We start from the raw sequence: 24,503 nt of genomic DNA on the forward strand, positions 1-24,503 counted from the left end.
TAATATCAGTTAGTTAAACATGTCTTCAGTTGCTAAATGAAAATGCACTTTCCAACACAAGGAGTTTTAATCATTCATCCATTATTATTGATCAGGTCAGTATCACATTATTTGTCTTTACTATGCTCTTGTTCTAATAAATCACAACAGCAAAATAACTAGGTTGCTCTTTTTAGCACAAAGAAAAAGGGCTCAGTCCTGCAGACAATTTTCAAGTGTCTAATTTTATAAATGCTGATGGTCATATTAGTATACATGAAATAAAACTTGTGACAAAATGTTTAGACAATCAGGGTTCCAATCACCATAACAGTTATTATTGATATCAAGTCTGCAGTGGTCAGAGAGCTACAGCACTGAAATTGCAAGATAAGAACATGTCATCAACTAACCAGGTAATATCTATGAAACTGAATTCATCTGAGGTCTACTAACCACTTCTGTGGTAAGATGAAAATACATACCCACTTGGTTCCCGGGAGGGAAAGACAAAGCAAGCCACTGATTGGGTCTTACCCTCTTCTTCGTCACCACTGAATGAGCAATTAGAGATTGTTCTGGTTCGCAATACAGGTAAGGAACTGTTCTTTTAAAAGACTAGATCTTTTAAAAATTTAAAACTTGATAAAGGATTGATCTGCCCTTCATTGTGTCTACTCAGATGTTTTCAACTAGCAGCAATCCACCTGTTTTCAGAGTAAAGGTCTCAAGTATCCTCCCAGTTCCATACTATTTCTTAAAAAACAAACCAAACTAAAATCATTAAGGCTGTTTTATATCTGTGTCAACTTGATTTACTTATACCAAATGGAACAACCACTTTGAGGACCTTCAAGAGGAATGATCGGTCTTGTCAATATTCCAGGAAAAGTCATTGCATCCATTGGAATAACTAGTCTCCGACATCGCCATCTCTGTCACCTATCAGCCACAGAAAATGAAAACCTATAGCTAATAAGGCAGTTCCAAGCAGATCTCCCAGTGCAGTAAGATAAGGTATAGAAAAACTGTCAGGATCTTTTCCTTTTTTCCAGAAGTGGTGTACCATCCAGTCAGCAATCCATAACAGAGTAAACACCTACGGAACATCAAACAACCAAAATCTGTATTACTATCACTTAAGTTACATTGAAAGGAAGTCAACAGTCAACTTTATTGTCTCCTTAGTACTTAGCACTATTGTATACAACTGCTTTTGAAAAATATAAATAATTACTATGAATTAATTTCAGACTAAAACTCCCCACGACTAGAGACAGGGACACTTAGCCAACTTCACTCAGTCAATCACATGCACAGGTAGAAGGAACACATTGAATCATTGATAGCATTCTTCACCCAGTCTATGCTTGAGGACTTCTGAAAATGGCAACAAAAAGCAAAAACTCCAACCAAATGTTCGACTGCACTTCTCACACAAGACATCGTTCTGTACAGTGAGAGCATGAACGGGGCTTCGAGATCATTCAGAACCAACTGATGTTGCCCCAGATGAAAACACTCAACACAGGTGTGACTCTTGTTTCCACAGATCTAGAACTGAGCTGAAATCAGAGGTGATATAAAGAATACCAGGTCAGATTAGGAACAGTTTTGTCTGGATTGTATGAACTGCAAAAAATGGCCTAGAAGCTACTTTTATGCATGAAATACCAACTTCAGCCCTTCTATAATAAGGCACACCTGCAATATGTATTATGAAATTGTCACTCCAGGCTGAATTTGTCCCAGAGTAAAGGATTTCATTCCCAAATATGACTGTCTGAACATTCGAGAGGTTTGATCTTAATACCAAAGGTATGCATAATCATTAATCCAGTTTTAGAAAAGAATTCTTTTAATGTTGCGCAGCTGTATGATAAGAGATTCTGGTTCAGTGGAATCATGTGGTGTGGCATAGCACGAGATCAATGGAGAAAGGACCACTACTGAGATTCCATTTCTTCTTGTCTCTTCTAAGGAGCTGCTTAAGATGAAATAAACACTGTAGTTTATGTATTTTTAGTTAATCAGATCTTTAGGAAGGGTAAACTTAAGACAGTTACCACCATAATTCATTTTTAAAAAGTCTACTATGTACATTTAAAGGAATATGCAGTATCAAAAGTCGTAAAAGGTATAAAATTCACATTTTATTTAGTAAATGATCAGTTACTGGTATCAAAAGCATCTTTATAAAGGTATGCACTCATTTACTGAAATACTGATAAGATGGTTGCAAGACACTTCTCCACAATACAAAATACAGTAAAATAAATGTCATAAAAAATTGTGTTGAAAAAAGTTTCTCAATTAGTCTTTGCAAAAGATTATGTTAAATTATACTTCGCAAAAGTATATGTTAAAATACAAGCTGGAATTTCTAATTAAAAAAAAGGGAGGAGTATTTGCTTCATGAAAAATGCATGGCTTATTTATATAAACATATCTTCTGAAAAGGGAACTGTGTAGTCTAACCTAATTATGCAAGTCCTAGGTGTGCTGACTGGAATCCAAACAAATATATTTAAAACAGATGTTTTCTTTGGAAGACTATCAGATTCTTTGAGTCAGCTCCTTCTTCTAACAGAAACAAAAAGAGGCCTGTTTATAAAAGATACTGTACATTAACATCTCCTACAGGATGTACACAGAAGACTCTGTAGCGCCCCACATCAACAATAGTTATGTGTGTTCTATCAGAAGATGACAGCATTCATTCAAGAATAATTTACAATGCATTTATATGACACAACCAATTAGACATAGCATATACAGTTCAATTTAAATGACAGTATGCACTTTTGGCTTTTAAAAATCATGACATGAAAACCTTTAATTTGTCTGGATACTTTCCACCCTAAAATAACTGAGTTAGACTATCGTGAAAAATGGGTAGTTTGGAAATTAAGTTTTGTGAACCTTCTCATATTAACTTACAGGTGCATAACACAGAACACAAACTGTAACAAACCTCGCTTCTCTAAGTAATAGGAAAAAAGTTATAGCATATTATATTAACTGATGCTTGTGAAAGTATATGATGGCAGTTAGGACATACTGTGTGCGGAATGAGACTGCAGTTCCCCAGCCTGTATCCGGTGAAGGAATAATGTTGTTGTCATGCATTTGCATGGACAGAAACTCCAGTGAGTTTCATTTAAGAATTACACAGATCAGTCTTTGGAAATGGTTACTTATTTGGCCACAGTAGTTGGTGTTGCAAGATCACTGTGACTTAAATCTTTAATGAGATTTTACTTCTTATCAGTGTTAAAAGGGGCGACCAAAGTCATTGATCAACTGTTATTTTTGGTAAAAAAAAAAAAAAAAAAAAAGCAAAAGCCCTACTATGAGTTTCCTGATTTTTGAAAGTAAGACAGTCCTTGAATTTAAAGTGATAAGAAAAGTCACTCGCAAAGATCTGTCAGAGGTAAAAAGAAGAGAGAAATCATACAAAAGACATCGCAGGACTTGTTACTTTAAGTGGCACAACACTTCACATTTTCTGGGATTTATCAGTGACCTATACTTATTTCAGCAAAATCACACAGATGGCATAGCAGCACAAATACCGTGTACTTCTACCCTGCACTCATGCTATGAAGAAGAAAGCCTTCATACTTCAAACTGAAAACCAGCTGGTTTTGAGGGAAAAAATAAAGGGATCAACATTACAGAACAGCCTAGTAAGATAGTACAGAAATGATCTGTTTAGCATGAAATGCTGTAGAAAAGTGATAAGAAAAGCTTGTAAATATATGCAGAACTGTTCAAGATGTGAGCTAGTATTTTTAAATTATTCAGTACACAGAGGAAGAGAACAATGACGTGTTTTTTGCAAAAAAGAGATGAGTAGTAGTAGAATTATGAAACAGCTCTTCCAGACTGAAGAATTAAATAACCTTGAGGTTTAAGAAAGGTAAAAAATAACTAAATATCTATATACATAAAAAGATCTATCTAAGAAAAGGGGGACACTCTATAGTCACTGATCAAGAAAAAAAAGCCCAGAGCAAGGATTGCAAAAATACAGGCAACATTCCAGATCTTTTGATATTTTAAAAGGAAGATCATGCTAAGTTATTACTCTTCTGGAAAAAATTGCAATCAAAGTTGAGGAAAATGAAACTAAAGATATCATCAGTTTTAGACTAACAAAACATGAAATAAGTATCCCAATAATGACTGATTTTTCTATTTATAAACGTGTATTTGTAAAAAGACTTATCAGTCACACTGTCAAAAGGTCCTCAGAAGACAGAAGAAGAAAACAATAAGAATGAGAGGGAGGGAGGGAGGGAGGGAGGAAGGGAGGGAAAGAGCAAGAGCAAAGTCTTTATCAAACCCTAATGATGAAGAATCTGAAAATAAGAGTATAAGTACACATACTATTTTGTACAACAAAGGACAGAAATAGAGAGTAATTCTCGACATTGAACTTTGATTCAAATTATGAATATCAGATTGAAACTGAAACTGAATATGAATGCTTAAATAAGAGTGAGCCTCACTATTTAAAGCTCAAATCTTATGATTGCAAGACTAGAAATGGGAACATTATACACTACAGAGCAGTTTTTTCCTTTGTTATTTGGCACAAAATTTACTTTCATTCTTTGCAGGTCTTTAGATTCAAATAACAAATTTAGCTAAAGAAAAGTTATTTTTGGTCTTCTGCATGTAGTAAGGACCCCTAAAAGCTATCTGCATTTTCTCATGTAATTAATTTCTCATGACTTCTGAAATGGGAAAAGAATGAAACTCTATTATTTAAAATAAAAATATGTAACTCCGTCCAAACATTCTTAATACTGTCTAAGCTTCCTATAGCCTAATTGATACGTTGCAGGATGCTATAATATTTTTATTGTTTCTTTCATCTGGGATGACCATATTTCATCAGTGAATGCATGTCAAATTCACAGTGATAAAAAGTATAACATTCAAATGCATAATATTTGTAAAGCGGATTTGAATCTTTCATGTTTATATTAGTTTATACATTAGTTGCTGTGATTAGTGAATCCCAACACCAAACTGGAAAGAGAAAGTTTAGGTTATATATTTGCGTATGTTTTTTCACACAGGCATTATCAAAATTCTACTATAAGTTTAGTATGTAGAACCGAGACCTTTTACCAGTTTATTTAGCATGCCTTAGATGGACAGGATATCCTACATGTTACTAGTACTGCTGATTCACCTTAAATCATTTCCATGTGAAGGTGCATTACAAAATAGTTTCATTCTGTTACTTTAGACAGGAAACACAGATGCAAATAAACTGTGATAACCTCTTTTCAAATGTATTTTAATTCTGCTTTACTCTCAAACTTACATTGACTCAAAATTCACCTATAATGTAACCATGACAAGATCTGGTAATTACTGCATAAGAACTCTTATAAAACCCTGAAATTCAAAGGTAAGTTTATTTTTTTTAGTTATGAGTGAAAAACCCCAATTGAGGATCTCTAAAAACTACTGTGTCCTGACTCTGACATCATTCTCACCAGATTTATGGTTTAGGTCTTACAGTGGTTTTAACCCTTCATTAAGTTGATTTTTAAATTACATATTACATTTGTCAGATTTCAAATGGCTTTTGATGTCTTCATCTGAAATTCAGTAGTAACTGTAAAGCACTCATAATAGATGTACACTGAACTTACTTGCTGAATTTCCATTCTCTTCAGTCAGAATTCTGTAGTCGGTGAACTCTCAGAGTAGGGTCTACATACATTTTTCAAAATAAATTTTTCTCCACTGTCTTCTCAGGTAGCGTATCTGGTGTATATCATGTCCAGGGGAAACAAGTCACTCTTTCCTCCAAACATACAGAGATTTCCTTCAATGTCTGGCTGCAAAGAAACCACTGAACAGCAAGTCCTTTCTTGCTGTTGTTGTTCGTGTTGCAGCTAAGTGGTATTAGCTACACTGTGGTATCCAAGTACCCAGACAGCATAACATAGATTTGTGTAAGACTAAAACCTCATCTAAGTAAAAAAGAGCATACCATTTTAACTGAAGCTGTTTCTAAATCAATTTGATTATATTGATGTCATTTCGTGGGAAAGAACTTTTTTTTATTCCACAGTTTAAATCCGAATTCCTCAGACTGTCTTCTTGATTTCTTTGTAGCTTTGCCAGACACCCTGGTTTGACCAAGACAGCCCTAATTTCAGTCTGTTTGTCAGCTGTCTGAACGAGGAGTGTAACCCAGACCATTAAGTGTTCAGGTATGCTCAACCTGCACTAGCTGCAGCACAACTCAGTGTGTCATGCTACATACGTAAGCACTTTGAGCTCAGCCTTCTGGAAGCAAAAATGATATATCCCTGCTAATGAATGTGGTAAGAGCCAGGCTTCTACCACAGACAGCAACAGGCCTGGAGGTGAAAGAGCGGGTGGTACCCACATTCAGATCCCAAGGATTCTGGCAAGTCTGCTTCTCATGCTGCAATGAAAAAGCACTGAACATGCAGAACGGTCCAGGTTTGGACCTTAGTTTCCGTATTTCCTTGAATCATGTAGTCTCTTTAGCAGTTATATGCTCTACCTTTCTGAAGTAACCTTTCCTATTAGAAAAAGCAGTATTTAAAATGCATCAATATTTTCTCTATAAACACAACCTTCCTTATTTCTCTGTAATGTACAGTATACCCCATGAGTTATTTTTCCACACTGAAGAGGCCCATACCATCATTAGAATCCTCACACTAGTGAGAAATCCAAGACGTTTTTGATGTGAGCAGGAAGTCATTATGAGCACTGCTGAATTCTTAGTTTTCTGTTGCCCGAAACAGCCCTGAAGCACTGCAAAAGTTACTTCACAGTAGTATATATCTGACCTTCATTGGATAAGAAAGACCGCATTTTGGAATTATTTATTTGCTTGATAATAGCTCTGGGAATCTCCTATTGTTTGTTTATTCCCTGAGTCTTTAACGTAACTGCGTGCTCAGATTTGGTTCGGAGGTGTGAAAATTCCTTAGAGGGCATTTTACTGGCTCAGTGAGAAGATGAAGAACAGAGGCCGCCTTTGAATGCTCAGAGCGCTGTGCCAGGACTGATGGCTTGGCAATTCCAGTGCTGCTCTCATTCTACTGCTGGTTGACAAGACAGAGGATGAAACTTTGCTCAGTGCATAGCCTCTGATGAGAAATTAAAAAATACTTGTGCCTTTGTGCGGTACAAGAGGAGGACTGTTTTTCAATTAATATATTCTTTGTTGGTCAAACGCCATGTAACTGCATGTAGCATACTGGTATGTGCTCGCGTGTGACTTGTTTTTGTAAAATTTTCAAGAAAAGAGCATTCCTCTTAAATAGAGGCCACTCACCAAATCCAAAACACATTTAAAATCAACATACTGGTTTTCATTAATGCACATTGGCTTGCCCAGATACTGTATGCTACATTATGTGAAGTACTCTACATACTTAGAGGGCATAATTTTTTTTTTGTATTTTCCTCTGATGCTGCCACTCATAAACACAGAACAGACTTCACTACAGAGCTAATTCAGACCTTTTGAACTCAGGCCTAAAAGTTCTATTTGAATGCAGATTAATATCAATATTTGTGCAGTTTTCCCCACCTTTATGAATATATAATTGTGAAATCCTAGCCCCACTAAAGTTAAAGGGGCATAATTTTTTTTTTGTATTTTCCTCTGATGCTGCCACTCATAAACACAGAACAGACTTCACTACAGAGCTAATTCAGACCTTTTGAACTCAGGCCTAAAAGTTCTATTTGAATGCAGATTAATATCAATATTTGTGCAGTTTTCCCCACCTTTATGAATATATAATTGTGAAATCCTAGCCCCACTAAAGTTAAAGGGAGTATTGCCTTGGATTTCAATAGAACCAATTTATAAATTTAATTGAAGAACATTTCAAGAATATGTATTTATTTAAAGAACAGAAACAACTGTACTATTAAAGGTAGGGAAATTAAAACGTAAGAAAATAAAACAAAACACTTCCTGGGTATTCTTAAGTCTAGAAACCCAGAACTGTTTTGTTCATAGAGAATCAGAGAGAACGCAGATAATACTGGCTACTCATATTATTTTAAAAAATCTTCATTTAATGATGTTTAGAAACAACTACACATTCAGTGAAACTGTCATTTGTTTTACTACATAGTGTATTTTTGCTATGTAGTAATCATACTATTGCTAATATACATCATGTCATATTAATTACTTACTTATTTCCCATAAATATTTCAATTAAATGACATGCTGGGGAGAGAATATCTAAGAACAGGTAGGGAGAAGAGAGGAAAGAAGCTGGTAGGCATGGGTGGTGAAAAAACAAAAATCAAACAATGGAAGTATCAGAATTGGATGAAAATGAAATTAACTATCTGATTGGAACTTCAGTAATACTGTATAGAGCTTGCAATGCAAATAAATTCTGTTTTACCACTTTGGGAAGAACATTGAAGTTTACAGGCAATCTGAAAAAGTCTTGCTAAAATGGCAAATAGAATTCATATACATGTTACAAATTTACTGTAGAGATAATGTGGAATAGCATAAACTGACAGAGGAAGAGAGAAATATAAAAGGCATAATTAAAGTTTTTGTATTAACATTTCCTTGATTTTTTTCAGCTTACTATAACATTCCAGTTCTACTTTTGTCATTTCCCTAACCTTTTCCTCTCCATTTTAAACAAACACAGAACTGGACAATCAGAGATAATAAACAGATCTTGACGTTAATTAACAATCTATTTCAGCCCACTATAAAATATGTCATTAAATAATTTAACATCTTATAATAGTCACTTGAATTTTAAAGATAGAAAATTCACTTTGTTGCTGTTGTTGTTTTTTAATTTAGCATTAATTTTTTAACATAGTGGAAAAAATGTAAATAAGTGGTATATTGCCTTATCATTATTCAGCTACCCTTTCCGCCCCCCAGCTCAGTATAAGTAAGGAACTGGAAAGGGCAAAGTAGTGATACCAAACCTCCTCAAACACAGGACTGACCATAATTAACTCCTACCTTTGGGAATCATTATGTTCTATTAAATTATCATCTACCTCCTCAAACATAAAAGACATAGCCTGCAAGCAGGCTTGTAATTTTTGACATCCATTTTCATATGCCTTCCATGCAAAGTGAAAATAAATGCAAAGCCCAATATATTATAAAAATGGCCTAGAATGCAGATCTCTCACTGCTCAAAAGACTGTCAATGGATTTGTTTTGTTGGTAATTGAAATGACAATAATTATCTGTGAGGCTTTTCAGTTTTACAGCAGAACTGGAAAAGCTCTCATTGGGAGGACAAAAATATAAAAGAATTCTGGAAAAATGAGGTCAGTAGATGTTGGCTCATGCCAAAAGAAATGGCAGCTTGAAAATTGTTCTTTACTATATCCAGGTGCATAGATGATGTCACTGAAAAAAGGGAAGAGGAATGAGTACAAATATTTAAGTGTTTTCCTTGAGAAAGGAGAAACTTAAAAGCACACAACTGCAGTAGGGAAGTGCTTCAGACCAACAGGTAAATAAAATATGTTCAAGATTTAAAGACTAAAGCAAGAATCGTCTCTCTGAAAATTTTAAATCTGCTCTAATTAGAGGTACGCAAAACTACAATAATCACTACTAGAAAAATGCCAGAATAATTAAAATGGGGAAAAGAATCTATTAAATATTTTCAGAAGGTGGTAAAAAACATGGGGTTCCAAATTGTAAATCTGTCAAGACCCATGAGAATTTATAGTGTGCAATACTGTTACTCAGTTTCAAAGTAAATACATTCCAAACTGCCTGTTATGGCTAAAGACAGAAGATAAAGAAGAAAAAAATCATCTATAAAAGGGAGCAGGGAAAAAAGAAAAAAAGCTGTATGTCTGCTTTCTAGGTGAAAAATCAAGAAAATCAGGTGTGGCCTTATGGACTGCAATGGAGATGCATGACTGCAAAACTGAATACTCTAATCAGACATTGAATTTATAAAAATCAACTTTACACGTGTATATGTGCCGATGCTGGGTCTGAATTACTGTGTGATCTGAAAGTCCTGCTCTAATGCCTTAACTTGCTTTTCAGCTGAACTTCTGCATTTCTCACATCTTACCCTATTCTTTGCTGCTGAAGGAAAGGTTTGCATCCTGAAACATATTATGATTGCAGTTCTGTGAGCAGGAGGACTGTACGGATTTCATATGGATTTATGAATTCAGGTTGATTCCCATGTGAAATCTCTGAAGTCTAATAATGGCTGAAATCACACTGCAGTCTTACCTTCAGCAGAGGCATTAACAGGGACTCTTTCCCCAACCTGTTTTTCTAAATTTTATAGGAATTTAGTATCACTGAGGGAGCCAAGACTTAGAAAAACTTGACTGAAATGGGCCAAAGGATTAAAAAGTTATTAGAAAGGACAGACAGACAGAACAGAGAGAGGGAAGGAATAGCATCATTTCCTCAGGAAAACATATTAAAAAAGACAATTCAGAACAATAAAAATTATAATTTTTGTTAAGGATTGACTGATGATAATGTTGTTTGTATTTTAAAACTAAATTGGTCACATTTTTAGAAGTAGTATATATATTTAACTTATGGATACTTCAACTGTATTTTTATTGTGTAACATGAACGGTCAATTTTTGTTTTTAAGATACAAGGAAACATTACAGTCAATTCAGCCAAGCTGTAGCTAAAAATTGGCTGTGGATTTAATAAAAACATTTCATTTTGTATTACTGATGTCTCTAGGTGAAATTATTTCACCTTAAGACATTGCTATTTCAAAAAGCATCTTTCAAGAACTGCCCTTGCTGGGTGTGAACAGGCCACTAGGTAAGACCAGCCAAAGGAATGTAACAATGTTTGACAATTAATGCAATTACAAGTTCTTGTACAGTGATTGCTGTCAGACTAATTTCAACTTTAATAAATATTAAGAATGCACCAAGCAAGCCATAGCATTCTCATCTATTGCATTTTTGACTATGTTAACTAAAAGAGTAATGTAAACTACTTTAGGAGGTTTCTTTGAGAGTTTTCCTTGATGTATTCATTATTCATAAATGCTACTTTTCCTTGTCTCCATCTCCACACTAGTTGATTAAAATGATGGGGGTTCTAGATGCAATGGTTCCAAGAAGTATGTGAAAGAGAAAGCGCAAGATGCATGACTGGGAAATAATGCAGTCAAGTGTCTTCTGAAAAGCACTCACGATACAGATACACCTGTGTAAGCTGTATACATGTGGAGATAATTAGTTACTTCAAAACTGTGCTGAAAGCCTGTATTAACACATACCTTCTTGTACTATTCATGAGATTTCAGAAATCAGATAAAACATTATTTTCTTCAAGAACTTGATTTTATACAAGCATTTTCAAGTTGTGCTTGTTCTTACCTGTAGCAGAGCTGCAAACAAATATACTGCTATAAAGATAGGAGTTAAGGAAGTGTGGCCGCTTTTCATTAAGTGGATAGTGTACAAGAAAATCAGGTGTCCAGGAATCACCAAAAGAAGCAGAACTTGGGCTGATTTGTTATTTACTCCTACAACAAAAAAAATCCAAAATTCAGTTAAGCTCTTCAATTACTGTATCAGATTTTTATTAATTTTAATATAAAAAGCAGTTTTGGAATTCCACAGCATTGACTATTGTGGAACAGCAGGCATTATTTTCTGCTAAAAGACTCCTTGAGGATTTTCACAGGGGGGAAAAAAGCCACCCCTACTGTCTGCCAGAAAAGTTAAGCAGGGCCCTTCCAGAAGAGGGCGCAAACTGTCTGCTTTCATTCTGTACTCCTGTAATACCATCTACTTTTTTGGAGCTGCAGTGACCTCCTAAAGCCTTCCTAGGAAAGAGGATGTTTTGGACACCATATTCAAGACATCCTCAAAAGTACCTTATATTTCTAAAAAGTAATCCCACATTTATCATTTTCTCATCTGTTCCATTTCATTTCATAAATATGAAAGTGTAATACATGCTGTTGACACATCACATTTCACCACAGTTACTACATTATTAAGAAAGGGGGCAATACAGGGGAGGAATAAGCTGTGAAGCAAGAATCGAGAAAGAAAATGACAAACGGGAAACGGAAAGCAGGGACTTGGCTTAGTAATAATGTTAGATATAAAGTTTGGTCCTAACAGGAGATTGGTTTGAACTTATGGAGTTGAATGACAAAGGTTAGGAGCAGGTGAACAAGCTAAGGAAAGATGAAGGTTGAAATCCTTCTAAGTGGGTATCATCAGTGTCCTGCTTCATCAGTCCCTATCTTTGCCCCTTGCCAGGGTTGCACCTTTCTCTGTGTTCCTCTCTATGCATTGCCTCCTGCAGGGAGTTCCTTGTGATTCCCACAGGCAAACAGCTGCAGGCAAAGGAAACCGCCAAGCCTCTGCTGCCTTTGAATTGCATACAAGTTCCGTTTGTTGCTGTTTCTCACTGGGGGTACATTCTGGCATACATTGGGGGAAAAAGGAGACATGAGACGGTAGTTTTAACAATTAACTGACTAATACATACCTGTACCATAATAGGTTCTGCATGGATAATAGCAACCCTTGGCTTCTTCTGGCAGTTCTCCAGGAATGCTGTGTAAATGGAGGTAGGTAGAAATTCTGCTAGCTTGAATAGCTACTAGATTACCACCAATACCTGAAATACAAAAGGGAAGAAGTGGTGAATTTTCAACTATTTTTTTCTTCTAGTAGGCAATATTTTTGCAAATTTACCAACTTCCTCTATGTTTACCACAGTCTCCTACATACAAAAGTCAAGAAGAGAAACATCTTTAGAATGTGTATTTGTTATAGACAGGCTAACACCAAGCACTAAAATAAGTCAAAAAACTTGGGCTACAATTTGGTGTACCACTGGATATTTGGAATATCTGTATTGCAAATTTGGATATTTGGAGATCAGTTTTAATTCATGATAAGTGCAAAAGATTCCTCCAAAAGGTTCGATCTGATGCTTTCTCATAGGTGAAGCTCCCTTTTATTGCTCCCTCTTCTTTGGAAATCCCTCTTGGAACAATAGAAGTACTACATAGTTGTGCCACTGCTGGATTACCTTCCCAGGTCAGTATTGCTGGCAAGTATAAATAACACAAATCAGATGCACTCACTACCACAAGCATAAATGCAGATTTCACACACAGAATCATAGGGCTGGAAAAGACTTCAAGAGCTAATCTATCCATTCCCCTTTGCCACAGAGCAGGATTAACGATAATCTTCTGCCATTCATAATTCAGGATGAAAGGACAAGACAAGTGCCTCAATAACTAATTTTTAAAAGAATGGTAGTGATGGAGATTCTACCTTCTCCGTGACAACTGTTGATATACTACCCATTAGAAAAAAGATTTCTATGAAACAAACCACCCTATGATGCAAAGAGAAGTGGCTGGCATTGTTAAAAGGCCACTGTCTATAATCTTTGAAAAGTCATGGAGAACAGGGGATACCCCTGATGACTGGAAGAGGGCAAATGTCACACCCATCTTCAGCAAAGCATTTGACAGTTTCCCACAGCTTCCTCCTAGACAAAGTGGCAAGTTACAGACTGGATGGGTAGTCTGGGAGATGAGTAGGAAATTGGCTAACAGATCACACTCAGAGGGTGGTGATCAATGGTTTTTACTTGGGCTGGCAGGCTGCCACAAGTGGGATCCCCCAGGGATTGATACTGGGCCCCTTACTGTTTAACATCTTCAAAAATGACCTGGATGATTGGATTGAAAGCACCCTCACCAAGTTTCCTGATGATACTAAACTGGGTGGTGAGGTGGACATGTCAGAAGGGAGAGCCATCTTACAGAGAGACTGGACAGGCTGGAAGAGTGGGCTAGCAAGAACACTATGAAGTTTAACAAAGACAAGTGCAAAGTCCTGCACCTGGGACAACATAATCAAAAAGCCCAGTACAGGCTAGGATCTGTGTGGCTGGGGAGCATCCTTGCTGAAAGGGACCTGGGGGTCCTGGTGGACAAGATGAACATGAGTCAGCAGTGTGCTGCTGCAGCAACGAAGGCAAATCGGATCCTGGACTGCATCCACCTCTACTTGCAGAGATAGAGACATGATCATCCCACTCTACTCAGCGCTTGTCAGGCTGCACCTGGAGTACTGTGTCCAATTCTGGACCCCACAATTCAAGAAAGATGTGGACATACTGGAGAAGGTCGAAAGGAGGGCCATGAAGATGATCAAAGGGCTGGAGAACCTGCCCTATATGGAAAGACTGAAGGAGTTAGGTCTTTTCTCCCTGGAGAAGAGAAGGCTCAGGGGAGACCTCATCACAGTTTTCCAGTACTTAAAGGGCGGCTACAAAGAGGACGGAGAATCTCTTTTCACAAGGAGCCACATGAAGAGGACAAGGAGCAATGGGTACAAGTTGCACCGGAAGAGGTTTCATCTCAATGTAAGAAAGAAATTTTTTACAGTGAGAACAATCATTCACTGGAACAACCACCCTAGGGACATGGTGGAATCCCCTTCACTGGAGGTTTTCAAGATGTGATTGGACAGGTTGCTAGACAATCTCATCTAGGCTCCCTTTCCCACAAAAGGTTGGACCAGATGATCTTTCGAGGTCCCTTCCAACCTAGGCTGTTCTATGTTCTATGAATTTTTACTTCAATGAATAGAAAACTAAACCAGCTTGTTATATCTACATTACAGAATGCAGTGGCGCTAGCATGAAATTTTCCTATTTTCTATACTCTAGAGTTGTCTACTTGCATATCAAGCATATACTTTTTTTTCCCCCAGATGGTTTACATAGCAATGGGCTGCTCTGAGAAGATAAGATTAGGCAGAAGTAATGCAGATCTTGTCCCCACTTAGGAAGGAGAAAGTCCTTGTTTATTGTAGTTGAACTGATTTGTTTTTCTGATGCTTAGGGCTTTGTTTGGTTGCAGAACCAAATCTGTGTAATCTGTGCTCACCAGAAGACTCTATTTGCCAAATTCCTTTGGTGAGTATGGAGTGGTTAAGACAAAGATCTAATACTGAGAACTCAAAGATTTCCTGCCTCACCACTGCTTAAAGACAATTAATGGCGGAACCTAACAAGGAAGTAGGACTTTTAAGCAAAAAGCTTCAAATGCAAATCAGGAAATGAGGTATTAGAAACAAAAAAAATTATGTTGCTAGAAAGGACTGTTCATCAAACTTACCTGCATCTTCCCAGTCAGAAGGGACAAAATATGAACTACCAAAAGGTTGAGTCAGTCTTTGCAAAGAAAATTAAAATAACAATAGCTTTTTTTCAGACAAACTACAGAAAGAGCAGTAAAATAAGGGATTTATATAAACTACAAAAGGGGTTTAAACAGATTTAAAAAAAAATCTAAGCAGGGTCCAAAGTCTGTCTTTTGATTGAGAACAATAAGTGAGACTTCTGACTAATAAGAATAAGGTATGGAAAGGGAGGCAGAAATAAAATTAAGGATCAATGCACTATATTTGGATGGGGATCAGATAATTTCTGAGACTGAATTTTGAAAAAGCTGTTATGTAAAACTGCTTCTTAATAAAGCTACAAAGCTGGGGATGGTGCCATATGACTAGAAAATATGAAACTGTTTCTACTTAAGAAAGAGGGGATAAAAGCAATCTGGGTAATTACAAGCAGGCTAACAACTGCAATAACTGATATATTCAAAACAATATTAAAAGAAAAAAATCGGTAAACTCTTCTCTCACTATCTATTATAGCACTATGAGAAGAAACAAAAGATAGAAGTAAATAGGGCTGTTTTTCAAGGCATGCTTGCGGTTTGTAGCAATGCAACCACAAACCATGTTGGCACAAAAAAACCAGATTTCAAGTATTTCCTAGGCTGTATGCAATTTCCTCTTGTGACTGATAATTATCTGCTTCAACAAATTCAGACAATCAGAAATATGATAGATGATCTGGACCTCCTTCCCTAATTAATAACAAAGGAAACTGAGTGAGAGAAATGAATTAAGGAAAATGGAAATTTGCCCATTTGAAATGGCAATAAAAAACTGTCTGGACAACAGAGACATAGACAAGTCTATGAAAGAAGGTATGAGATTGATTGTCAATCCTTTGATGGGTAGCTATTAATCAAGAATCTTTTTACTTTTATAATCATCGTTTAGAGAAAGTATGCCCCAAGCCCTATTGTGCATGTAGATAACTCATTTTTCTTAAGTGAATTAAAAGTAGTAATAGTGATTCTAAAACAAACTGGCCAGCCATGGGACGCTGGTAAAAAGGAGGTGATATCTGCTCTGCAAAGGAAACTGACATGCTAACAAAAACAGCCAGCGATTTCAAGAGGTGTAACATTCTCTTTTCTATTTTAGCTACAGCTAAGCTGAACATATACAATCTATTTTAGCTAACTGGAAATGCAATATTCATATGTTAAAAAACATTATTTTAAATTTCATTTGGTCTGAGTCTCAATAATCTGAGTGGTATTTGGATATTTTTAAACTCACAGAAGACAGGCAGGTGTAAAAAGCTTCTAGAACCCATATATCCTGCCCAGTCTCAACCAGCCAACAATGTATGGTGATGGACAGCAGCAGTCATGCTGTCTTTTAGTTCTGTCCACCCATCTGCCAATTCTTCCTTCTAACTATTTGTGAACCTTTGGGCCAATTTCAACCATGTCTGACACAAGGATTCCTAGAGATACTAACGATCTCCAAGTATGGTTAAACAAGCTAACAAAAAGGAAACAGTGGCCAGGTAAATAAAGAGAAAGATTTAAATCCATGCCCTCAGTGAGACAAAAGCAGTAATATGGCTGTATAATTAACAGCATAAGCATGCCAGCTGGCCAGTCAGCACCAAGCTTGGAGCTAGGCATGATGCCTCTTGCTCAGCCAGTAGTTCAGTGACACAGAAGAGGAATGATGATGTTGTGGAAAGCAGAGGGAGAATGGAGAGAATGTTGTGAGCAGCGGGTGTTGCAGGGACACGAGGCCATAGGGAACACTGGGGGTTGAAAGGGCTATCTGGTGCTCTAAAAACTCAGGATACAAATCAGCATGGAATCAGGTTTTATTATTCTTCTGGTCATACAATGACTTATATAAAGCTGTGCTCGCATTGAATGAATCACTTCAATATGTACAGAGATATTCAGTTTGTTTTGTAACAGCAGTTACTGGGCACGTGAAGGTATCTCAGCAGTATCAGATTAATCAGATCCCTGCAAGAAGCAGAGAACAGATGAAACTGCATAGGCTGACAAGATGTCAATACACAAAATTGACAGCTTCTCAGCATCTTCTGAATGCATAAAATGGTTGTGTGCTCAGTAGCTACTCATATTATGAAAATCTCTGTAGACATATATGAGGACTGTTTCCATGAACATTTAAGTCAGAAATTTTTTTTCCTGGAAAACAGTATTGCAGTCATCATAGCAAATACTTTATAATATAGACTAACTTTGTTAGCTTCTTTTCATTCTCATGAGAACTACAACACAGAGGAAAATAATTTCTTTCAAAAGTAAAATCCTGCAACTGTTACTGCATTCCTCTCAGAACAGCAGATGTGTTTAACTTCAATATGAGAGTGCTACTTCGTCCATAAGCAGAAGAGGTATTGTCTGCTAAAGTGTGAAGGATGTCATGCTGACTTGCAACATTAAAAGAAAATTGAAAACCTCATCATTTTATTGAGCCAGTTAAGGGCTAAGCAAGAATAAATACTTCTGAAAATTGTTATCACAGTTCTTTTTTGTCTAACAAGCACAGAAAACCATATTCAAAGTAGAGCCAAAACCATGTCATGTATTTGCGAATAGGCCTATGGGTGTGATTCTATTAATCATTATGTGGAAAAAGGACTTTTTTCTAATAATAGAAGTAATCATGCTGTTCGGAAAACCACATTAAAAGTACTTTACATCAATGCATCTTAAAGAATATTTCAAAGCAAATCTGTGTCTCATAACCCTCCTTACAGGTAAAAAACCAGAAGTTAAGGGAAGCTGGATGGGTGTTGCTGATGCAGACTAGTCTGAGACCATCCAATGCTCTGGGTAACACACTGGGCTGTTTTTTTCCTCAGGTCTTATACTGCATGTTTTGATAATCAGGGTAACATTTTCCAGGGAAAACTGGGAGGAGTGGCTGATAAACCAGAGGGTTGTACTGCAATTCAGAGGGTACTGGATAAGCTGGAGAATTGGGTCAAGAGGAATCTCATGAAGTTCAACAAGAGGAAACTCAAAAGTCCTGCATCTGGGTAGGAATAACCCCATGCACCAGTACAGGCTGGGAGTTGACCATCTGGAAAGCAGTTCTGCAGAGAAGGACCCGGGGGTCCTGGAGTACAAGCAGTTGACCATGACCCTGCAATCCACCTTCGTGGCAAAGAAGGCCAACAGCATCCTGGGCTACATTAGGAAAAGCATCACCAGCAGGCCAAGACAGGTTATGCTTCCTCTGTACTCTGCACTGGTGAGGCCACATCTGGAGTACCATGTCCATTTCTGAGCTCCCCAGTAGAAGAAATGGACCTACTGGAGCGAGTCCAACACAGGGCCACAGGGACTGTAACATCGTTTACATGAGGAGCGGCTGAGTGCTGTAACTGTTCAGCCTGGAGAAGAAAAGGCTCAGGGAGATCTTATCAATGTATATAAATACCTGAGGGGAGGGATGAAGACAAGGGAGACAGGCTCTTCTTAGTAGTACCCACTGACAGGACAAGACGCAATGAGAAAAAATTGAAACACAAGATATTCCATCTGAATACAAAAAACCCCACTTTTTTTACGGTGAGGGGGGGGGTCAAACACTGGAACAGATTGCCCAGAGAGATTGTGGAGTCTCCATCTGTGGAGATATTCAAAACCCTACTGGACACAGTACTGGACAACCTGCTCTAGTGGACCCTGCTCAAGCAGGGGGTTGGACTAGATCTCAAAAGGTCTCTTCCAACCTAAATGATTCTGTGATTTTATAAAAAAGTAAATAAAGCCACCTCTTCCTCCCAACTCTATTTCAGCTATGTTTCAAATGAGCAGAGCAAGCACTACTTACTTACTGCTTTTGAAGAACAGATCTATCCACCTAACCTTAGAAAAGGACTCTAAATTTTGAATCTTGAGCGGGCAAGGTACTTGTCTTCCCGTGATTTTCCAAGGTAGCTCACTGTCTTTCAGACACCGTTGGGAGCCCCTTGCTCAGGGTTTTAGTTTATCTGCAGAAGGCCAGGCACCCAGAATCAAGATGTTCCAAAGCCAAAGTTCATAGTAGATGCAGCCCTCTAACCTATCTGTAAATGGTCCATAGGTAGAATTGTTATAAACTATGATGCAGTCAAATAAGACTGCATCACTACTATTCTTCCTCTCAGACCTCTAATTCAATGCCATAAAGTATTCCTTAACTAAACATCACTTTGATAATTTTCTTTATCCTTAGCATATAATGAATACCCAACAGTCTTATTTAATATGCACTATTCAAAGCTTGGACTGAATAGAGACTTACTAAGTTTCTTTCTGCTTTTCAGTGGTGCTTGTCACTATAAATCTGAGTGCTTTACAAACATTAATGCATTTATTTTTAAAACACACCTTTGAAGTGATATTTTTGTACTCTCTGCAAAGAGCATTTTTCAGTTTTGGATATCCAATGTAAAATATTTTGTCTCTTTTTTTCCAAAATGTTTTAGTATTTAAAACAGACTTCTCAATTATTTCATTTGTACCAATAAATGTTTAGTATTTCTGTGGGTCAGATGCAGAATCTCTAATCAGGGATTCCAGAAAAAGAGAAGAATTAAGTTATTACTAATTAATAAAAAATCTGGTTTAAGGTACTTGTTTAGCACCAGGGGAGAACTGTATGACAGGTAAAAGCAATTTTCCATAGTATTTAAAGCAGACTTCTCAATTATTTCATTTGTACCAATAAATGTTTAGTATTTCTGTGGGTCAGATGCAGAATCTCTAATCAGGGATTCCAGAAAAAGAGAAGAATTAAGTTATTACTAATTAATAAAAAATCTGGTTTAAGGTACTTGTTTAGCACCAGGGGAGAACTGTATGACAGGTAAAAGCAATTTTCCAAGCAGTATTCAACTGCCTCATTTATAAAGTCACTTCCTCTCCTGTAGGTCCCCATCTCATTCTTCCTTTTTTCTTTCTCTTAAATATATATAAATTAAGAAAGGTTCCTGCAGAAAACTACCTCCGACGAAAGCACTGAGACCATAAGGTAAAGCCTACATACTGAGCTTTAATGACCAGTGCCAAAACTGTTCACGAGACTATAAAGAACAGTTGCATGATGGGGCACACAAATAATAGTGTAGGAATGACAAACCATATGCATATCAATTCACTGAGATTAAAGATTTTTAGCAATCCATTTCTATGGAGAGAGATTAACCAGCAACAGAATACCATGTCGTTCCCAAGCATCTACAATATAGCTTGTGCAATGGAACAAAAATCAGTTAATACCCACATAAAGGAAGAATTAGACCAACACAATTCCCAAACTGATTTTTCTTGTAAATCTATCAAGAGAAGGAAGGCAAGAACATTCTCACTTTTGTGCACTCCTGTGTACAATCCGTAGTTCAAAATAGTCAGTTGTGCCAATTAGTCTTTCTGGAGTTCAACAACAACTTGTTCTTTGATGTCGTTTGTATTACAAAAATGAAATGAAAAGGAAGGAAAAGAATCTCAGTTACAATAGTGACCAAAAACTCTGAATTTTTGAATAATTGGATTATCTTTCAGAAAATTCAATATCAATTTTTGCCCTGACCTCTCTATCACTAACTTCAAAAAATCACGTTTTATGCAAGTGAAATACTTAGAATAGAAGCCTACCTTAACTAGGTATTTTTTTATGTTGTTTTTTTCATCCATATTTCTTCTATCCTCCTTTGCACTTTGTAGCATTTCTTTTAATACTTAAAAATGTTTGGGGGAAACTGTTGGAAATTATTAGCTTTTCCTCTAGGAATGTTTTTTAAGAGAAGTCTTTGAGACAACATTATGTATGCAAACTATTACATTTTAAAATGGAGTAGTTTATGTTTCATTTGGCTTATAAATAATTTCTTTCTTATGCCTAATTAAAAGTTGTTCCGTGATTGTCAAAAAATTAAAATATTCTGGATATAATTTTGACATGAAAACTAGTAATTACTGAAATCTTGTAAAAAATTTACAAGTAAGACATAAAAGAAAGAACACACGTCTCTAATAGCATAGAATATGTAGATTTACATGTACAGGCTAGTAACTAAAAAGTAGTAAAACTATCACCCAATAATGCATCGGAATTAAATATCCAGAATCAAAACCCTCCTCCTTTTTCATGTGAAAATAAAGACTGAATTATAAAGTTCTCGTACAGTATAGGTGCCTTCTGAGACTATCACATTCTTTCCAATTCAGGATGCAGAAAAATTAATTTGCTACCTGGCCAAATTGCTCTACTACCATACAGGTACACTAATGCTTTCCCTTGTAATTTACAGAGGCAAATTTCAGATGCTCAACTGTCTGAGACAATGGTTATCTTCTAATCAAAGCAATTCTCTGTTGTGTGAAAGCTGAGAGTACAACTATGCTATAAGAGATTAAAATATACAAAGTTATTAAAAAATGCATTTTCTTTTTTGAGGAGGAATGGTTTCTGGGTATTTTCTTTCCATATTCTCCAAAGCACACAATTTACAGCGAAAGCTCTCTGAAAAACCTGAAAGTTTGTCATTCAATTTATCCTACTAATAGATAAAAAAGGTATGGTTTGGGGAATATACTATGTAAGCTTAACTTTCATCTCCCAGACAACAGACATTCAATAAGTTTTGTGTTAGATTTTCTCATGTGGGTTTCTCATATTCCTTGATCTACATTTATTCCCTCCAGATATCAAATAATCTTACAATATGTACAGCCAAAGAGTAACAAATACCACAACAGTTTACGTTACCCTTAAAGAGTATTGCTTCAAACCATCTGTAAAGGCAAATTTTTCTACATAAAGCCTGCAAAGCATTTCTGATTTTCAGATGTTTTCAGAATTAATTTGCAGAACCTCCATTCTACAAAATGCATAAAAATGGGGTAAGGTCTACCAACATGTTTGTTATTATGCAGTAACTTCTGAAATGCAAATACTTAGAAGATATCTCACAATGTTTTGTTTAAGCATACAATGAAAATGGAGAGGAAAGTGGCTCTATCTGGTAACTGCACCTTAGTTCATTTCAGCTGCGTATTCAGAAGCATATAATTGTTTAAGGCATTATCTTTTTTCTGCACAAAAGGAACTGGGTTACTTGCTAATTGCAATTTCTGAGCCAAATTCAACACGCTGTGATGCTGTAAGAGGATCTGCAAATTTTAACCATCTCATCCATTAGAAAACATAAAGATCAACTTGAGTATCTAGGCTGAAGCACAGCCATGCTTGGGCTTAGTTATTTTATTCAGAACTTCAGTACATCAAACACAGACATCTAAATCTCAAGAAGTTTGTGAGTGCCACAATGGCTGAAACCACAAAACAATTTATTTATTTTTAAAAAGCAAAGTTACAATTTAACTGAACCAACCATAGAATTAAAAATAATTATTCATCTCAAGAAATGTGTTTAACAGGGGAAAAATGGAAAAGCGGTTGTGAAATAGTTATGGCCACCAGCAGTAAAGTTGACTATAAATGCCTGACTGCTTAAGAACTATTTTAATATTCTTGGCAAATATTTGCAGTTATTGTTAATAGGGGTGGGAACCTTTGAGTTTGCTCAAGTTCCAGACCAGTATTTCTTAACCCAAAAGATTTATGGCTCCACACTATAACATATGTGATGAAAGTAACTCACATCTAAGAAGATGCAAACCATCTAGACAGGACCAAGTTGAAAGCTACTTAATGGTGCACACAGGAAGCCTAACACCTGACAATTTTGCAGTGCATACTGTTCAGGATTTCGAGATATGGCAACTGGCACTGAAAAAAACAGTGACAGCTTGAGATCCTGGACAAATTTACACTCCTCAAATTTTGGCTGGACACAATCCCAATAGGTTACAATATTTCTTTCAGGTTTCCCTGGTTTCTTTCAGGTTTCCTGTGTCATAGGAGCAACAAACTTTAAAGTAAGAGAAAGGAAAAGACATCTGAAAAGCATTTTGAGGGGAAAACCCTCAGCTCCTTTCGCTACTTAGGCTTACAATGAGAATTCCAAGGCCAGGAAAGCACTCATAGAGAAAGCTTTCTGCAACAGTAATATCTAAAAAGCCATCTGTTAAGTGCTCTAGCACACCTTTTATGTTAGTAAATGAGTGTCCATAGATGTGCTTTTTTAACTGAAAGATTTCCTAAACTCCAGTTTACTACACTATACTGACCAGCAATATCCAAAGGTGCCAGTAGAATTATGAAACCCAGGAGAGGCTAATCTAACAGCAACAAAAAAAATCACTTACCTACAATTTCCTTTCCACGAGGTGTACCATAAAACAGGCCCACTCTGCATCCTCTACACAGAAAATATTTTCTCTACATTTTCCAAGAGAAATGCCTCTATCTTTTGAGGGTTGAGGGGGTTAGCACACATACATACAACACTTACACATTACTCCCCTCTGCTCTTTTGTGGATGAGGGAAAACCAGAATTCCTTAGTGCTTCTGTTGTCACCCACTGGCACTGCAAAAGCAGTATGGCTATCACGAGTAACAGGCCATGGGCCTTAGGCTAACTTTAACTTGCTAGTGTTGCAAGACTCTAGCCTTGGCCTATTAGGCTTGTTGTCAGCTCCAAAATAGAACTTGGTATGAGGTTTCTCTTCTTACAATGTGGAGTTTAAGTCTGGGATAATAGCGAAGGTCCTGAAAATATGGACACAGGGCTATAAACAACTTGCTGATGGTCCATTACTAGTCACTGAAAAAGTTTAAAATTTGAGAGCTGGGAAAGGACTGCTTTATGCATAACAAGAAAAGAAGGAGCTAAGCATGAAAAATCCAGATGAACAATGGAGTAAGGCACCTGGTGTGGCTTGGAAGATATCATTCTCAGGCATTGTGTAGTAGTCCAAGGGGCAGATGACAAAGGCTAAGAACAGTCTGGAAATACAAAACTTCTTATGAAAAAGCAACATTTTGAATGGAGGTGGTACAATAATCACTGCAGGACCACTGTGGGACTGCCACAGCTACAAGCATGCCTCTTGCTGTCCCTGCCTTCTAGAAGGACTCTTTCTCTCCCTGCCTGCTCCAATAGTGTGTCCAAAGAAGAGCAACGAAGCTGGTGAAGGGTCTAGAGCACAAGTCTTATGAGGAGCGGCTGAGGGAACTGGGCTTGTTTAGCCTGGAGAAAAGGAAGCTCAGGGGAGACCTTATCACTCTCTACAACTACCTGAAAGGAGGTTGTAGTGAGGTGGGTGTTGGTCTCTTCTCCCAAGTAACAAGCGATAGGACGAGAGGAAATGGCCTCAAGTTGCGCCAGGGGAGGTTTAGATTGGAT

At 36.9% G+C, this 24,503-nt stretch overlaps 1 protein-coding gene across 1 annotated transcript in view; it reads right to left on the bottom strand.

Annotated features, from left to right (window-relative positions):
- Positions 1 to 892: 892 nt before the first annotated feature.
- SLC41A2 (solute carrier family 41 member 2) overlaps positions 893 to 24,503 on the bottom strand; it is a 55,337-nt gene continuing 31,726 nt past the window's right edge. Inside the window, exons 8-10 of the mRNA XM_009288389.1 lie at positions 12,518 to 12,649; positions 11,389 to 11,537; positions 893 to 1,078 (exon numbers count right to left, since the gene is read on the bottom strand). Of these exons, the coding sequence (XP_009286664.1) occupies positions 893 to 1,078; positions 11,389 to 11,537; positions 12,518 to 12,649 (467 nt within the window). The remainder of the gene's footprint in view (positions 1,079 to 11,388; positions 11,538 to 12,517; positions 12,650 to 24,503) is intronic.

Source organism: Aptenodytes forsteri, unplaced genomic scaffold (genome assembly GCF_000699145.1).
Source record: "Aptenodytes forsteri isolate BGI_AS27 unplaced genomic scaffold, ASM69914v1 Scaffold56, whole genome shotgun sequence".
Lineage (NCBI taxonomy): Eukaryota > Metazoa > Chordata > Aves > Sphenisciformes > Spheniscidae > Aptenodytes > Aptenodytes forsteri.